Source organism: Lontra canadensis, unplaced genomic scaffold (genome assembly GCF_010015895.1).
Source record: "Lontra canadensis isolate GAN:19392208 unplaced genomic scaffold, GSC_riverotter_1.0 scaffold79, whole genome shotgun sequence".
NCBI classification, from domain to species: Eukaryota; Metazoa; Chordata; class Mammalia; order Carnivora; family Mustelidae; genus Lontra; species Lontra canadensis.
Window position 1 is genome coordinate 5,970,423 of NW_022631073.1, and position 18,205 is coordinate 5,988,627.

Genomic DNA, 18,205 nt, shown 5'->3' on the forward strand with positions numbered 1-18,205 from the left:
TTTCAGTAATTTGTTTCTCATGATTACAACTTAGTGACATGTTTTACTGGGAGCATCCAGCTTACTTAACGCTAACGCAAAAGAGAAAACTTTGTGGTATCAAATGAAATGTTGGTATCATCTTTGTTTTAGGGCAGGAAGGTCAGATTTTTAGCAAATCCATATTTTCCCTTCAAGTGTGTCTGTCTTCCACATTCCCTTGGCCTCTCATTTTTAAGTACTCTTTCTTAATTGAGGCTATTTAAAATGAACTTTAATAAACAAAAATCCCCTGTTACCCATTCCAAACTTAGAAATCTAAGTTTTATTTCACAAAGAACTTTTTAAGAAGAGAGATACAAGCCACCCCAACAGAGGTGATGGCCAAAGTCATGTCCATGTGATCTGCTAGAGACACACAAAGACATGAATTGGGGCACAGGCATCCCAGGCAAGATCTTTCTCTTTGCCTTTGTCTATAACTTCATTACATAGGACTGATAGAGCAAACCAGCTGAATAACGATGAATGGAGTAGCGAGTATTTGCTCACCATTTGTATTCCAAATACACACCTGACTCCTTTAAACCTCTTCCTTCCATACTATTTGAGTATTGAAATCCCATCATTCTATTAAAATCTAAAAGCAACTAAATAAAATGGGCCTTCGATAAACATAGAACGGTGCTTGCTTCCACAGCACACAGGCTAAACTTGGAACGATAAGCATAACATGAGTGAATGACTAAAATAAGCAATAATGAATGACAAAGGAACATTTCACAAGGTCCCTGTTTTGGAAAAAGGCTGAGATTTTCTGAAGAAAGCTGATGGAGCAATCAACTTTTTCAGCTATGTCTTAAGGACAAAGGCAGGCTCAAGTCCTTGGGTTGATGCAATATAAATTATTTATTGGAGCTACTGCCCTAAACCTGGAGCCCCTGAACCTCATCCATAGTCCCCAGTCTTCAGACATTATCTGCAAAATATTGCAATATACACACATGTGTATTTTTCAAGGGAGAGTATAAAAGGGTTCATGTCTCAAAAAAGGTTAAGGTTTACTATGTTAGGCATGTCTGCTTACAGTGCAATAAGTCTCACTCGAAAATGTGATGCGTTTCTCTAGTGGAGAGATTGTGGTTGCCTTGCTAAAGAATGGAAGTCGCTAGAAGCTTCCGTTATTATGTGGGAAGTCTTAAAACTGCCAGTTTACTATTACTCAAATTGCCATTTCTCCAAAGAAAATCTGTCTTTCAATATCAAGAAGAGCCTTTTAAGTTAAAGTACTTTACTGTCGCACTCTGGAAAAGAGAGAGACAAAAACCATCATGTAGGCCAATGTTCCCCAACACTTGAAGGAAGCTGACACCTCTGGGTTAGCGCTGCTCGTTTCTGGGAAGCAGACACTGCCTAGGCTCTGTCCGCTCCAGAAGGTCAGACATGCATTGTGGTCCATGACCTGATACCACTGTCTGTCTCTATAAGGTGGAATGTTCAGCACATTTGTCTGTTTTTTTAAAAGAACTTATACTTTTATTCCCAAATCTAAAAGTTACTTCAAAGGTTTCTTTCTTTCTTATTCTCATTCCCAGAAGTGGATTTATCATACTACTGCTCTGTTTCACGTCAGGGAGTCATGAATGGCCAGTCTGTGGGCAGACGTGTTATCAAAACACAAGATCTTCCTGAAATTGTCAGGAATTTGGTATTTGGAATAACATGTTAACAGCAGCCTAATCCATGGATGTGCCCTTGTTAATAACAAAGAAGACAACTACCATTTCAGCACTGATCTATGGCCTCCACAAGGCTAAAAGTTTTAACTGGATGACATAGCAGTCCTGAGAAATAGGTATTATAGTCCCATTTTCCAGATAAGGAAACCAAGCTTCAAAGAGGTCAAGGTCACGCACCTAGAGCTTACCCCCAGACTGCCAGACTCTGAAGGCTGCCTCGCCAGCCTCGGGGCTGGGGCATCTCCCAGTAGTCTTGGTTCCTATGAGGAGTGATCCAACTCTAACAAAGAGCAGAGGGCAGAGCTCAGCCTTCAAGAGGCAGTTCTAATGCTTCATGTGCCTACACAGCTTCCTTTATTCACGGCTCCCATAAATAAGTGTAAGTTTATACTCAACCTCATATCAGAATCCTTTCAAATATTTAGGAAGTGTAGTTGATCGGGCTGAATAATTCACATGCAAGGATTTTCCTTTAAAGAAAAAGATTTCCCTCCCCATCTGCTAATTCAGATAGAGTTACTTTCTAAGCAGATGAAACATCTCTCAACTCTTTTCCCCAGAAATATATCTTTGAGAAGAAAAAAATTATAAATCAAAATTAAAAAAAAAAACACATAGAGGCTAAACACAGTCTACTCTTTACCGTAAAATACTTGAGACAAAACATTTCCCAGACTTGTTTTCAAAACGTGCAAGATGAATCCATGCAAACATGTGGTTCAGAAATATCCTTCCCAATTAAAACCTGAGGTTATAAATAAATCGGCTTTTCTCCTTGTATTTCTTCTCTCATTATAAACAGAGCCTTGGCCATAAACAAGAAACTACCCTTAAAATTATATATTTTTTTCTTATTTCTTCTTCAACAGGGGACTTATTACATTTGAAAATAGCACCTATATCTTGGAACCAGTGGAAAGTGAAAGAAACAAACACAAGCTCTTCCCGGTGGAGAAGCTGAAGGGCACCTGGGGGTCCTGCGGGTCACATCACAGCACGTCTGCGCTCCCTGCAGGGAACTGGCTCCCACCACCCTCCCGGACGTGGCCAAGAAGGGTAGGGGGGAATCAGGGTCATGCTTCCGGGGAGGGGGGCTCTAGCTAGGGGGCTCCAGGGCGAAGATAGCTGGAGAAGTTTCGTTGTCTGCATGTTGTGTGGGGGTGGATCTGGAGTGGTTCATATCTTGTGTGCACAGCATCACCGAATACCGAAACCTCCATCACTGTTTTTGCAAATGGCGGCCTCAGACTCATCAGCCTGTGCTGCGTAAAGTCTGGCTCAGAGGCCGACAAAATTACCATTCGTTGTGGTCAGTGAGAAGCTACTGCGGGCCTAGACCCAGGGCTGCACCCCACCACTGCACCCACAATGATAAACAAGACAAGAATGGACCCGCACCTGCCCATTGGGCGGCTCTCCTTCCTCAGGAGGAGAAAGACAATATGGAGCCTTCTTTATTAGCAAGTCTGTTTTACAGCTGGGGTCTTTGTTATGATTTGCATAACATCCCCAGTCTTTGCCTGCTTGCCCCTGCAGAGGTGAATGGAATCTTGGCCACACAGTGTGGTTAAGGAGGGTTGCTTACTGTCCATGCTGCCCGTGCCTGTCCTTCCTTCCTTCCTGAGACTGTCCAAACACTCCCGTGTTTTCTGGCCACCTGCTCCTGGCTCTGCTCATCAAACTTCTCTCCTTCTGCCGCAGAAGGGGGAAGAGTCGTTGCCTGGTGAAGCCCGGGCCACAGATCTTCCTGCCTGCTAAGCTGACAGAGACACAGGGGCTCTGGTACTCTCTGGTGCGTTATCAGGAAATCTCCACCCCAAATGGTTGCCTGACCCTTTAGTATTACTTGGGTGCCACAGGCCGTGGTAGAACACTCTTGTTTTTTTAAGATTTTACTTATTTGAGAGAGAGAACGTGAGTGAAAGAGTGAGACCTCGTGCATGAGTGGGGGGAGGGGCAGGGGAAGAGGGAGAAGCAGGCTCCCCGCTGAGCAGGGAACCTATGTGGGGCTCTGATCCCAGGATCTGGGACCATGACCTGAGCAGAAGGCTGAGCCCACTGAGCCACCCAGGTGCCCCAGCCGTAGAACACTCTGAAAAAGGAGTGAGGGTAGCCACATTTGGCTGGGGGCCCTGACTTTGAATGAGTACAACCAGATAGGAAATTCTGAACAATTTCCTGATTTTTGTCTCTGGCTTTCCTGTTCCTCTGTTGACAAGACATCAGGATTTCATGGATATGATGTCAAATGTGCTAACACTGGGTGGTCTAGAGACATGTTCTTCAAGGTTCCACTTAAAAGACAGCACATTTCCTCTTTCCTGACTCACCACTCAGTACTGCGTAAGGATTATTCCTCTTTGTTCGTTCCTCATCATTTTTATTCCGAGTTCAAACAGGAAACATGATCCTAAATGATTTCTTCTCATTTGTAAAATTTCCCTTGCACCTGTGAATTGTGTTTCCCTAACCTTCACTTTCGTTTCATTCTTTCTTCCTGTCCCTGTGTTCTGCCTGTGTGACCCTGTTGTCCTCTATTTCTTAGTTTGCTCACAAGGTTTCCGATGGCGGGTGTGTGCTGCCTCCTTGTCCTTCCTCCCCCATCACACAGAAGGGGGAGAGCCCCCGTCTGGGACGGTGACCCACCTTAACACAGATACTCAGGAGTGGAGACCCAGGGATCAGAGCTTGAAAAAAATCGCCCCCCACATGTGAACAGCAGCTTGAGAGAGTTTCGTCCTGCCTTTCTCCCTCCTCCCCCCCATTTTAGAGTGACAGATTGAAGACTTGGAATCACAGAGACCCGTCTCTACAGTCTCTACGGTCCCAGGTCATGTTTATTTTACTCTTCAAACACTCTCGCCTTCATTCCAGACCTCAGAGAAGAGGTGATTAAGCTGTAGGTCTTCCAGTCATAAACAAGGAGGACATTTGCATTTTGTTTTCAAGGCGCTTGTCTTTGATCACCTTGTTGAATGTATGGGGCCCACGTTGTGAGATTTATAACTTGACAGTTTAAGTGACACCCGAATACATTTGCCATTTCACGCAGAAGTACAAGGCTCGGTGTCTGCTTGCCAGCGGTATTTTAGTTCCTTAACGAAGCCTCTGGCTGTCTAGGACTGTGGTTGGCACCGTAATTTCCAGTCACTCCAACTCAGAGAGGAGAGCGCAAAACCTGAATAACAATGTTGTTTTGTTAATAACGCACATTGGGGTGCAAATGAACCTTTAAATTGAAAAGGGAAGGCAACAGCTCCGTCCTCAACATTTTTCTCTAAAAATCCTTGTGATTGTTTCAGTGGAAGAGAAAAATATGACACAAAGTACATCTACATAACGAAAACGATGTGAAACGTGATTCTTAAATAAGGGGACTCCTTGGGGATTGGAATGGGAGACCACGTGCTTTGGGACAACAACTCCGTGAACATGAAAGAGGCACTCACCTGCCTCACTCCCACCCCTTGATTTTACACTCAAAAAAAAAAAAAAAAAAAAAATCAACGTAACTGCTGCAGGCTCCTCCTGTTCATGCAATGCAGCAGCCGTGCCAGCCTTCCGCCAGCATCTTCTGCCCCCGCTAAATGTTAACTAGGGCGAAGACTGGTTTGCAGGCTGAGGTTTTTCTGCAGATACTTGCGTTTCCTTTCACAGAGCAGCAGGAATAAATCAGCACTCGGGGTTTGCACCGGCAATAATACAGGCTCGAGCTATGGTTTGTCATTTTTACAAGGCCCTACGTTCGATTTGAGTGAGAACCCAAGTGGCTCCTGGAAGGGCGCCTGCGGTCACAGGGCCTTGTAATGCGACCTCGCCTCTGCAGGGTCCCGGAGTCCCCCCCACCCCAGCCCTCCCTAGTGCCCTGGCCCCGCTCAGCCGCCCTCCGACTCGCCACGCTCCTTCCCTCCGTCAAGGAGCCGGGCCAGAAGGCAGACTGATTCTAACACTGGCCTGGGCCAGAGAGAGGCGAAGCCTTGGGAAATTCACTACAGGAGAAAAATCACATAATGCCTCCCAAAGGCAAATGTAAATTATGTTTGAATTACCCCTTCTTTGGGGATTATCTGCGCTGTGGTTCCCCTCCATTAGCGTGGGTAATTATGAGTCAAATGGAAAAGGCAATACTTCCTGTAGGAAGCCGGGTTCGCTCCAGCTGCCGCGTGTCCTCGAACACGGCCCTTCTGCGATGGGCCTGCGCGATGGCTTTCGATCCCTAGACAGCCTCCCCCGTTCGTTCCGTGGAAGACGGTCACGGCGGCGGGAGCAGCAGCAACAGGAGTCTACAGCCCGTGCCGAGCCTGAGCAGAGCTGAGCATCAGGAAGGGGCCAGAACCACGTGGCCTCCGTCTTTCTAGCGGGCACGGCTGCCGCCTCTCGGACTCGACCACCTGCGTGCCCACACCTGCCCCGAGCGCCCGTATCAGCTCCTTGGGCCGCTTGGCTGCTCCCTCCCGGACCTTGCTCGGTGCCATGGCCTCTCTGGCCCTGAGCTCCGACCTCCCTCCGCATGAGCTGAGCCTCCAAACTGTCCAGGTGCAGATTCCTGCTGACACTTACGTCCCCTAAAACTCTGAATCAATGAGTAACAGAGCTGCTGCTGCCTTTGGCTTTGCGGACCCCACTTCCGCATGTTGCCCGTGTGCCTGTTCGCACTCGGCCGGTCAGGCGGAGCCCGTCCTCCGGCTCACTGTCTCCCTTGCCGGTTGCTTGTGCAGCTCGCCCATCAGTGGGGCCCCAGGGGCCGTATCCCACACGGATGTGATCTGTGTACTTCACCCCCCACCCCCTGAACCCCGCACAAGCCAGTGGCAGGACGGCCGAGAGGGCCTGGCAGGCAGGGACCAGGGATCAGCTCATAAATATTCACGAAGCGGCCTCAGAGTCTGGGCACCCCGCCTCACGGGAGCCGACGGAGACCCTTTTTCACACAGAGGAAAATCAAACCAAACTGGATTCATTTAATTTGCTGATCTGGCCACCTACAGAAGCATGGGCCCCGGCTTCACTGTTGCGGTTCTTGTGTTGCTGGTTGTATCACACCCGGCTGGAACCTGTTTGCCGATCTCCACGGTTCCTGTCCCAAACTGTCACCAGCAATCACCTTCACTCCTGGCTTCCACTACTGTCTTCCCATGATCCATTCTCCCAGCAGCCAGCGTGCTTCCGTGCAGGGGCTCCCCATTGCGCTCAGGTCACTGGGGGATGCTTCAGCCTCCTTGCCCTGGCCGCGGTTTCCCCATCCATAGCTCATCTACACTCCTCCCTCCCTCTCTAGACCATGCAGCCATCCTGCCTGTTGCCACGACACCCCAAGGTCTCCCAGCCTCAGAACTTCTGCAGCTGCTGTTCCATCTACCTGAACACTGTTCCCCGCACACATACAGACCTCTCATCCTCAGGCCACAGCTGCCTTCATCACACGCCCCCATCTTTATTCTCCTTGCACAATGCTGATTATGTCTATTGTTGCCCCTTCTACAGACTAAGCTTTATTTTTGTTGATGTTTTTTATTGTCACCCTGTCTCCTAACCCCTCCTGGAATGGGAGCCTCATGAGCCCAGGACCTTGGGTTTCTTGTCTGTCCATCTGTCCCCAGCACCCAACCTAGTGCCAAACACGCAGAGAGAGCCATCGTAGATATCTGTGGGGTACATAAAAGATATACAGAGTCTGGCCCAGATGAGGGAGGAGGTATGATAAGCGTTTATTGAAATCTTAATCTTGACTTGCTTTTCTGACTTGAGTTGGGCTGGGTTAAGGCCCCTGTGCCAGAGTTCCTGCTGCGGCCTGTCGGGGGATAGTCTGTCTCTGGGAACTTGGCTGTGATGACTTTGAGAGGCCCGGGAACTGGTTCCTTCTTGAGCAAGACTCAGAGAACGCCTCGGTCTCCGCCTTGGAACAGAGACCGCTGGGCCATCCTCAGACGCTAATGCTCCTATCTGTTTGGGGAAGGGCTTTTGTTTATAACCCCAAAAATGAAAATTCAGTCAAGCCACCAGTTTCAAATGTTGCTCTGCATATCAAAAATTTTAAATATGATTTCTTTTTTTTTTTTAACCGGACAGCCCAGATAGGTCGAAGTCATGTGGAGGTAATTTAAGCCTCTCTGTGTGCTGCTGATGGAAGAATGAATGTTCGCGGCCATGAGCTGGCCCCTCCCCCATGGATTTTTATTATTATGTGGTTAGGCTGCTCTCTGAGCTTGCATTTCTCTGAATTCATGAGAAAATTTGGACTTCTCTGAAAACTGCAGAGACAGGAAAATTGTGTTCATGTGTTTGTTTTCATTATCTGGAATTGTGTATTTTCTAAACGATGATCCAAGGCCACTTGGAAAAATCCCCCGGTCATTTATTTCACCCCTTCGTGGTCTGAAAGGTATAAACATCTAAACAACCAAGCCCCTTTCAGCGGGTTTTTCGAGGGGAGATTAATTTTTTTTTTTTTTTTTTTGCCACAGAGCTCTATGTTCTTTTGTATGATTAGCTGTATCTGTTCAGGGGTAATCGGAAGTTGGCACGGGGGGTGGGAAGGGACAGACAGAGACATCAGCTTCTTTCACACCTCAAGAAGGAAAAGGGGTAAGATCTTCGCCCCTTTCAAAGGTGGCTCATTCTGGGGACACCAGTGGGTACCACTGGGGTTCATTTTCCTTCCTCTCTGAGTGTATAGTTATCACCAGGAAGCACGCCTGCAACACGTAGTCACTAAGCTTGACTTTTTTTTTTTCTCATAACCTTGTAAAAGTATGAGATATTATACCTTTCCTGGTGCTTTATTTTTCCCTTCTCCATAAGGTTTCCAGATTTCTTGAGGGATCCCTAAATTCATGAATCAGCACGTTTGGGCAGTGAACAGGAACACTGCTATGATACAAACATTTTTCTTGTAAAACTCTGTTTAGAAGATCCCGGACTGACGGGGATTTGTTTTATAAAAGATGTGTCCCTCAGGATTATGTGACTGGAAAGCTGATTCAAAGCATGCCTCGGTCATTTTTGCTTTTGTCTGAAAGCGTGGTTAGATCATGAGAGTTTTAAACGTGAAACAGTGCCGTTGACACAGAAACCAGGCCATCGCTGGCGAGGACCAAGCCCACCTCAGCCCCCGTTTCCTCCAACCACATTTTATTGCAGAAACAGAAGGCTTTGTTTTTTGTTTTTAATGTTTGCTTTTTGAGACCACCCTCCATGAATTGCTCTTTTTCTCCTAAAAATGCCTTTGGGATTCTCCCAGTAATTCATGGAAGAGTGCAAATGTTTTTTTGAGGAAACTTGATTAAAATGTAACCCACTTCAGAGGCTGCCTTTAGTTCAGAGGGAGTTCGACATCTTCTCCATCCGTACCCCTTGATGTGCAGTTTCCTTATTCCTCCCAACTGCTCCACTCCCCCTCCCACCAGCCCTCTGATCCCGTGGCAAATAGTTCAGTCTTTTTATTTTTTCTTGACTCTGTTTCTTTCTATTCTGTCTCTTCTGTTTCCTTCTGGCTTTACTCCTAGCACCACCTCTTCACCTGACTCTGTTCCATTTATCAGCTTGGCTGTTCCCTAGTCTCCAGACCACCATCGTCCTTTGCTCCTAACTTGATGTTTACATGATCAGCCACAAGAAATCAGCTGCCCGAAGGGGACTATTTAGTGTTTCCCCAGAAGGGTCATGCAGTCTCTCCTCAAAATACATTCTCTTTCACTTTCTTCAAATCCCAACACTCGATCGTAAAGGGGAAAGCAACACATAGAAGACACTGAATCCGTCATCTTCTGGAGGGATCTGCTCTGTGCCACGTGCCGCCCGAATGGAGTGGCCGTCAGCTGGCTCCTGTTCCAGAGGGTTTTGTCTTGTTTGCCATGTGCCTGTCTCATGGAATAATGATCTTGACTTGTTCTGATTCCGCCATCTGTGATTCCGCAGGCTTGCTGCACTCCTTTCTTAAGGATTTCCCATATGGAAAGGGAAACCAGTCACTCATGCGCAGGAGGTTTGACAGAGGTCGTTGGGGTTGGAAATGAACTTTTAGAGGGAACGGGGGGGGGGGGGTGCTGCCAGTGGCGGTGGTGAAGATCGTCTCCCCTTAGGCAAAGTGCTGGGGTCCAGAGATACAGGCAGTGTTCTGGAAGCCCCAGAGAGGTGTGAAGGGAAATCAAATCTGTGTTTGCTTTTGGCAGCATAAAAGAGAAACCCTCAAGATGACCAAGTACGTAGAGCTGGTTATCGTAGCAGACAACCGGGAGGTAAGAACTTTCTCAAACTTCTCAGTACAGTTGGTTAAAATAAATAAATAAGTAAATAAATAAATACAGAAACAAAAATGTGTAGCAAGTTATTACTTGTTCTGATTAACTCCATATTCTATGAGCCCTTAAAAACGTTGCAACAACCCATTGAAAAAAGTGGTTTTTGGTATTGGAGAGCACCAACTATGGTAAATGTATCTGATATTACCAAGTAAAAACCAGGACTTCTGGAAAAGCAGAGCTACTCTGGAGCTAAGGTCTCCAGAAGAAGTTACTTGGGGGAAATGGCAGATGACTTTAGAATATATTCTGACACATTTGGGAGAAAAGTTTGGTGCAAAATGGTCCCATCCCTCCTGACCCAAAATGAAGTGAAGAATCCAGGCCACGGGGGTATACAGCAGAAAACCCTACCTTCTGAAGCCTGCTTTGATGCTGGGTTAGTTTTCTCTCCAGTTAGTTTCCAATTCCAACACCATCATTTTAGACGATCTTCTCTGCACTCGTTCCTTCCTCCGTCCAAGTTATGAGTCAGGCAACTTCTTCTTGGGAAATCAGCCGACACCTATGAATGAAACCGGCTTGAGAGTTGCTCAGAGAATCGTTCCTTGCAGGAAGGTCAGATGAGAGGGGAGAGGGGGAATTCATTAACGTTTCCCTCTTCTCCTTGCTGTTTGACTCGGTGCCATGAGTTTCTATTACTTTTACTGTTTAATTTTTAAAAACAAATATAAAGGAAATTTCTGAGGAAGTTAAAATCAAGTTGATGATATGAAAAATGGCTTTGGACTGCCTTCTCGTTGTCTGTTTTCTCTGCCAAAACATGTCACGGCCTCCATCATTTATGAGGCTGGAAAAATCGCAGAAGTTACTGTCTTCTGAGCACTTGGCTTGGGCAAATTTCAAGGAGTTGCAGAAAGTCCCCAGACGGGGAAATTACTCGTCAGGATGGGAACTCATTTCACTGTAAGCCGTGGAGGGTCCCGGGTGGTTTGGGAAGCTTAAGACTTCACGTTTCCAGGAGCTGGGAAGATGAGATTTGATTGATATTCTTGCTGTTGTTAATGCTGACATTTAAAATTATTAAGTTTCAGAGGCAAGGAAAAGATCTGGAAAAAGTTAAGCAGCGATTAATAGAGATTGCTAATCACGTTGACAAGGTAAGTTCTTTTTCGGGTAATTAAATCATTCAAAGCACGTAAATGTTTAGAAACAGGGTGGAGGGAAAGGAGTACACCTCGTCTGACTTGGCAGGGAGACCGGGTTCTGGTCCTGGGCTGGAACAATGACTTGTCCTTCCTCTGAGCACAGAATTCCCAGTCTGGAGCAGCTCTGGCAGACGCCAACCCGTGCACACGGTCTGGACTGTGGTGGCCTTGGGCTACGTCTCCCTCCAGGCTCTCTTCTGGCCAGAATCCCAGTGTGTTGTTGGGGGGGGAGCGGGTCTCACTTTCCCCAGTTAGAGCCAAAACCCCAGTAGGATGAAACTGACTCTCTGGAGAACTCCCAAGAGGCCTCTTAACCCAGGTATCCCTGGATTGTGTCCAGAGTTCCCCTGAGGGCAGGCTGTCATTTACAAGTGACACATAGGCTCCACCATCCTGAGACACGGAAATTGGCTTTTGGTTCAATCAACTGTTGGAAGATTGCTCACCGAGAACGAGGAGATTGGGAGCTCACCCTTGGCAAAGGTGATCCAGACCAGGAGGAAACCCCAGAAGTCTGGGCTAATCCCAGGGGCAGGAAAGCAGCAACACTCTTTACCTGTTTGAAAGGAGAGAGTGAACCTGTCTGAGCCGCTGCCCCCCAGCTGCACCCCGAGGAACAAAGCTATCCGGCCACCTGGGGCTGACCGCCCTCCCTCTAACACAGGGCTTTGCACACCTGCCCGCACGTTGGAGTCACAGGGAAACTTTTAAAAGCATGGCTGCCTGGGTACCCTGGCAATCGGGGAGTTGTTAATAACTCGCACTAGTAATTAAAGGACCACATACCTCAGGAAAGACCTGATGGACTCCATGGAGTTTGCCAGCCTGGCAGTTCTTGCGTTTCTGGCCAAGAGAGAGCTGAATGGCCGAGCTCACCCATCCGGCCACCCCCAGCAGACCCTGAAGAGCGTGCTGCGGGACCCGGGCTCCTCCAGGTACTCTGCACACCCAAGTCTGCCAACTGACCAGCCCTGAGCTCTGGCAGATGTTCAAAAGTTCACCTCTGTCTCTCTCCAAGTGGGAGTATCTAGGCCCCAAAACAATGACGGTTCCAGTGGCAACTTCCTCATTTGCATAAAGCTTGGCTCTCCTTGGCCATTCTGAAGTAACCACTGCTTGGCTGGCTGGGTTGGCCTGAAAGGAAGAAGGAGAAGGACATCCCGGACTGAAAGACCAGGAAGTCATTGAATACAAAGGTGACATTCTGAAGCATCCTGGAAACCACCCCCGCCCCCCGTAAGTAAAACATGGAAAGCAGGTCGGATGCTCATAGCTGGAAGCCAAGCTCATGCCTAGAAATGAGGAGGCGCTCCCGGGTCCTGATTCGCCTGCAGGGCAGAGCGCTGGACGTATGTGATCGCCCAGGCTTCTCCGCTTTAACATTTCACCTCCCACCAGTCCCACTTCGTATCCAGTAAGAGCTTAACACCAGCGGCAGGTTCACTGGCGTAGACCCTCTGTGACCTGCTTCCGAACAGGCTTATCTTCTGTGCATTTAATTTCTTCAGGTATTTTCCAGCTCATGGGAGTCTCCTTTCCCCTCTCCCAAGCCGGTCGCCTGAAGGGTACAGGTTCTTGCGTCGGCCCCCACCGGGTCTCCTCTTTCCTCCACTCATTTTTTTCAGACCCTCTTCTTTCAGAAAGGCTTCGTTGACCCTCAGCACAGCACCCTGTGAACCTCCTGTTCGCGCCCTTTCTTGGTAGTTCAGTCTGTTGGAGTGGACTGTCACAGTGGCTAAGTGTCCCCAGCTTTGATCCTCTTGCTGACCTCTGAGCATTTGGGAGCCAAGGACAAGGGTGTCCTAATCCTTGTTCTTGGTGCCAGGGCCAAGCCTGGTATACAGCAGGAGCCAAACAAATGCCCATTGCCGCGGTATCCGTGGGTGACTCAATGCCGCCGCTCTCGGGCTGCACCCCTACATTCTGGGGTGCGTGGGCTGGGCAGGCTGCTGCCAGGCTCCCGCCCAGCTTCTCTCCCGTCATTCCACGGCAGGCTCCTTTGTTGGCCAGCACTGAGGCTAGCTCTGAGGAACAGTGCTTTTTTACAGACCTTAGTCAACCATCCTTGTCAGAGGCAAACTCAGTGTCCCCTTCACAGATGACCACGTGAAGCCCACATGGGGCATCTGGCTCTGAGTTAGGGCTTAGCGAGCTGGTGTGGACCTCAGCCCTGGAGCTCGGACGTTTCCGCCTCCTGATCACTGTTACCTCTGCCTAACACAGTGCAAAATGTGGTCTCCCGGCCAAAGGGCAGCAGCCGGACACGGGCAGCTTCCAGTTCCAGAAGAGTCCGGGAGCTTCATTCTGCCCGGGAAGCCTGGGCTGGGAGCTTGCAAGTCCATACCACACAGCAAGCATTTCTTGATTGAAAACAAGCTGTTGGGCTGCATGTAGGTCGGAGAATTGTCTCATTAACTTATTAATGTAATGCCTGTAATTGTGATCTGCTTGAAGCCCGGTGGGACCGCTGCGGCCAGCTTACGTTCTGTGACGCTGTGTGCGTTCCAGTCACAGCCTCGGGCTAACCTAAGGCTCACCAGACGACTGCGGGGAGATCGGCCGGGGAAGCGATGAGCCTGTCCCCGGTGGGTCAGAACAGGGGTCAGATGCTCAGACTTGGGGACCGTATGGCCCATTAACTCTCCAAATCCGGATGGCACTTAACCATCCAATGAGAAGCCTCTATGACTTTTGCTACTTGTCCAAGATGCATGTAGCATAAAATGGGACCAGCTCACATCTGAAGCCTGACTTGGGCTGCTACATCTTTCTCCTGGGCTACCTGGAGTATCAGAAAATGAGGACGTGCCCATTGCCCATTGCATCTCACCTCACCCATCACGGGCACTCGAAGAGTTTACAGCACCCTGGTGATCCCATGTCCTCACCCCCTGGGCCCCAAGCGCAGAGCCACCTCCTCGTTGTAATGCACATGGCGGGCAGCGGGAGAGTTGGAGGCAGTGGGTAGATCCTCCCTCTGTCCTGACATCTTGTCCCAGACCAGACTATCCCTTAGCCATCTGAAGAGCTGCTCCTCCTACCTCTGCCCCGGGATGATCTGCTTGTGGAGAAAGGGCTGTAGTTTGAAGTCAAGTCGGGAGTATATAAAGACAGGAGACAGACAGGCAATGAGAAGATGCTTTGGTGTATATCTGAAGCTTGATTTCACAAGCCTATGAAACAGGAACTTCCTCTAGAAGATCCTTCCCGTGATGCCGCTGGTGAGCTAACTTCCGGCTGTGAAGAAGATGGTCACTGAAGTTCCAGAAGAAGGGTTCAGCATATGGCTTTATTGTTCCAAAAGACTGATTTGTGCATTTAACTAAAACCTTCTAGGTAGATTATAAGTGATGGAATGTGATCGCATCAGCCAGGTCTGAGTCTTTGTTGAAAAATTACTGCAGATTCATTTTCAGTAACTCATAGGTAGAACATTTTGCTTTAAAGGAACATATTATTGTCCTTGGCAGAGTGTCTGAAAGATCCTAATTCCCTCATTGTTTTTCCCACAGTAGTTACTCATGGGCAGTCTTTAGGTATAATGTAGCTACTTTAGGGATAGTACACATTTATCTGCACATTTTCAATCGCCAGTGAACCGTGTGAACTGTGTGCTTCCATACAAGTAAGGGCCGACATCAAAAAGCCTATGAACTTTGGCATCTAACTGGTCAACAACATTGGAAACCCAATGAACACATCACTTTGCATCAGACACTGCAAATACTTCTTAAATTCCAGTGCCGTAGGAACAAGGGAGGACAAAGATCTTTTTCTCACCCATGTCAGTGAAATTCAAAACATGCAAATATGTTCTACTCTGCATTTTGAGCTCTTATGAATGTGATCCCCAGAGGGTGCTTGTCTTGTTCAGTTTTACAGATCCCTGAACATTCGGATAGTGCTTGTGGGTGTGGAGGTGTGGAATGACATCGACAAATGCTCCATAAGTCAGGACCCGTTCACAAGCCTCCATGAATTTCTGGATTGGAGAAAGATGAAGCTTCTACCTCGCAAATCGCATGACAATGCCCAGCTCATCAGGTAGGGAGATCCATTGTCTCTGCTTTGCTTAAAGAGTGACCTCAGCAACCCCCTCTCCTCTTAGCATCACCTGGCAGTCCCCAAAACTGCAGAACCTTATACCAGGGTGCTTTCCGGTCCACATCAGTGGGGCACTGATCTTGACCAAACTGGGGGTCCATCAGGAAAGCCTTCCTTTGAATCCCTGAGGAAACCTATCCCTGTAAGAGATGTCTTATTTTCTTTTTTCATCACCTGGACATTTTCCTCTCTGCAAATCTTTCTAGTCTTTGTCTTAATATAAAATGTCCTGAGTAGGCTATTAAAAAAAAAAACCCTCATTTTCTTTCACTATTAGTGAAAAATGTTTATGCAAGATGTGAAGATGATGCATTAGGATAATTACTGCCAGATGCCTGGAGAAAGGAAATGTTCATTCCTCCTCCTATTTCGCCATGACTCTGGTTTTCTAGATCAGAGGACCCTAGGGGTCTGCGTTCTTTCAGCCAGTGTGTATTGAGCACCAGTCAGGAAGCAAGTATGTTTTAGGTCCTTTGAACATAGTGATGACCAGCACTGTAAGCCTCCCTGCTCTCAGGAGTCCCCAGTCCACTGGGAGAAGGCAACAGTAGTATTGGGTCATGAAGATAATAAAATGAGGGAAAGTAGAGCTATAATATAATATATTGGAAAGATATTCAAACACCTTTATATTTAAAAGAAAAAAATTCTTATCATCCACATTGGTAAGGAGTAGATTTTCCCCAAATTGACCAACTTTTTATTAAGACCCTTAAACAGTTGATGCTGTTATTCCTATGTTCTCATGCAGCTCATTTCACTGAATTGGAAGCTTTGGGGTCATTTTTCTTTGGCAAGTTATATCTAGTTCCTTAAAAAATTATAGGAAGATGGGACACCTGGGTGGCTCAGTCAGTTAAGCATCTGCCTTCAGCTCAGGTCCTGATCTCAGGGTCCTGGGGTCAAGCCCCACTCCCTTCTTGGGGGGGATCTGCTTCTCCCTCACCCTCTGCCCCTTCCCCTGCTTGTGTGCATGCTCTTTCTCTCTCTCTCTCTCTTTTTCTCTAGAATAAATAAATAAAACCTTTGAAAAAAAATTAAGGGAAGTTAAAAACCATTCTTACCCCATCCTCACTTTAGAAAATGCCTACGTATGAACTAAGGCTTTTGGCATTCCCTGATAATTTACTCTGGTCATTTTCACGGGGTTGTTTGTTTTTTTTCCCACCCTGGATATTTGCGGTTGCCTCATATTTTATGCATTGATTAATCCCAAACTACTTAAAGTACATTTTAGAAATTTTGAGTCAGAGTATTTTGTTTTAATTCTTTTTCCCAAATGGAGTCTGTCCAACTTGAACATCTGGAAATAAATTAACCTCTTATTTTATATATATATACATATATATATAATTGTATCTGTTAAAATGGTCTATATAGATGTAAATATAAAACCTATAACCTCAACTACTGCACATATGAGTATGATAGGAAGGGATGGAAGGATAAACATATACATATATACACAGATAAGATTTTATATAGACTTATTCCCTTTTGTCCAGTCGAACACTATCAAAATAACTGACTTTTCAAACAGAATATGTATAGGCTATGTATGTACGTGGTCAAGGTAACATGAGTAAGTCATTTAAAGGAGATTCAACAAATACGAACAATGTTTCATTTTTAATGCACGAGGGTCACATTTAGAGGACTGGCATTAAACAGGGCTTCATGTCATTAGACTCCACATTAAGAATCCACATGGGGGGAAGCCTGCACCTAAGCTACAATATCCCCTACTGGAACCTTCCTCCGGGTGTGCGGAGGCTTCCTCCAGACGTGGGTTTTTATTCTGCACGGGCTCCTGAAGATCAATCATTTCTCCACCACCATCATTGTTGCCAACTATGTTAGCAAGACACTTGAAAGAGTTTGGGTTTCTGGATTAATTGTAATGGTTCACAGGAAACCAAGTTCAGCTAAAACAGAAAATCTAGTAAACCACCATGCGCATTTCATTTAGTTGCCAGTGATTCTCTGTGACTCTTCCTACCATTTCCATCAGCACATGTTTCAAAGGAGCAGGACCCTCTATTCCATCAGCACATGTTTCAAAGGAGCAGGACCCTCTAATCCATAGGAAATAGGCAGGATACAACTCATAAGTACAAAGGTCATGACTGGTCATAGTCTGAGTGTTGCAAACAAAAATCTGAAGGGATTATGGGACCACAATGCAAAATACATTTGAGAGGAATTAAGGACACAAATCACCTGTAAACATGCCCCCCGTGGCTCTCTTCCTTTTTGCACATGTCCGTGCTCTTCTTTTTGGAATGCAAGAACGGCCAAAATGATTTCTAATGTTAGGAAATGTCCTCATTCTATATTAATTTAAGAAAGTTGTTTTGTTTTTTGTTTCTCAGTGGGGTTTATTTCCAAGGGACGACCATTGGCATGGCACCGATCATGAGCATGTGTACCGCAGAGCAGTCAGGAGGAATCGTCATGGTAAGTCGAGGGCACCAAGGGGCTGATGGCAATGTTCCACTCACCTCCTTGCATTTCTCCAACAGCTCTACTTTTACCAACTGTGTAAAAGTAGGCCATTACCTTTCATGGTTCTTATATGTAACTCTACCTTTTTCTAGCTCTATTTATGGTCTTCTAGATCCCATAATATTTTAGGGACTATTTATAAAAACCAAACCACGCATCAGGTCATACACAGGTTAGGTCAGTGTGTAAAAAATAACTCAGTGGAAGCCTGTCTACCCCTCTTATGGAGAAAAAGTTTCAACTGGGATTTTGGTCAAATCATTCCAATCCAGGACTCCCCCCAGCACTGAGATGAACCAGGGCACTGGGGCACTGGGGTTGCCCTCATCACTCGGTTTCTTAGATGGACTGTGGTCTCACCAAACATTACTACCAGAATGATTTTGAATGGTTCTGCCTCCAGCCCCAACAGCCAGAAGTCTGAGCTTTT

At 46.9% G+C, this 18,205-nt stretch overlaps 1 protein-coding gene across 1 annotated transcript in view; it reads left to right on the forward strand.

The window, feature by feature from the left end:
- Window positions 1-18,205, forward strand: part of ADAM12 (ADAM metallopeptidase domain 12) — a 324,442-nt gene that overhangs the window by 234,020 nt on the left and 72,217 nt on the right. The window contains exons 6-10 of the mRNA XM_032882097.1: window positions 2,588-2,774; window positions 9,890-9,955; window positions 11,047-11,118; window positions 15,041-15,210; window positions 17,643-17,727. Of these exons, the coding sequence (XP_032737988.1) occupies window positions 2,588-2,774; window positions 9,890-9,955; window positions 11,047-11,118; window positions 15,041-15,210; window positions 17,643-17,727 (580 nt within the window). The remainder of the gene's footprint in view (window positions 1-2,587; window positions 2,775-9,889; window positions 9,956-11,046; window positions 11,119-15,040; window positions 15,211-17,642; window positions 17,728-18,205) is intronic.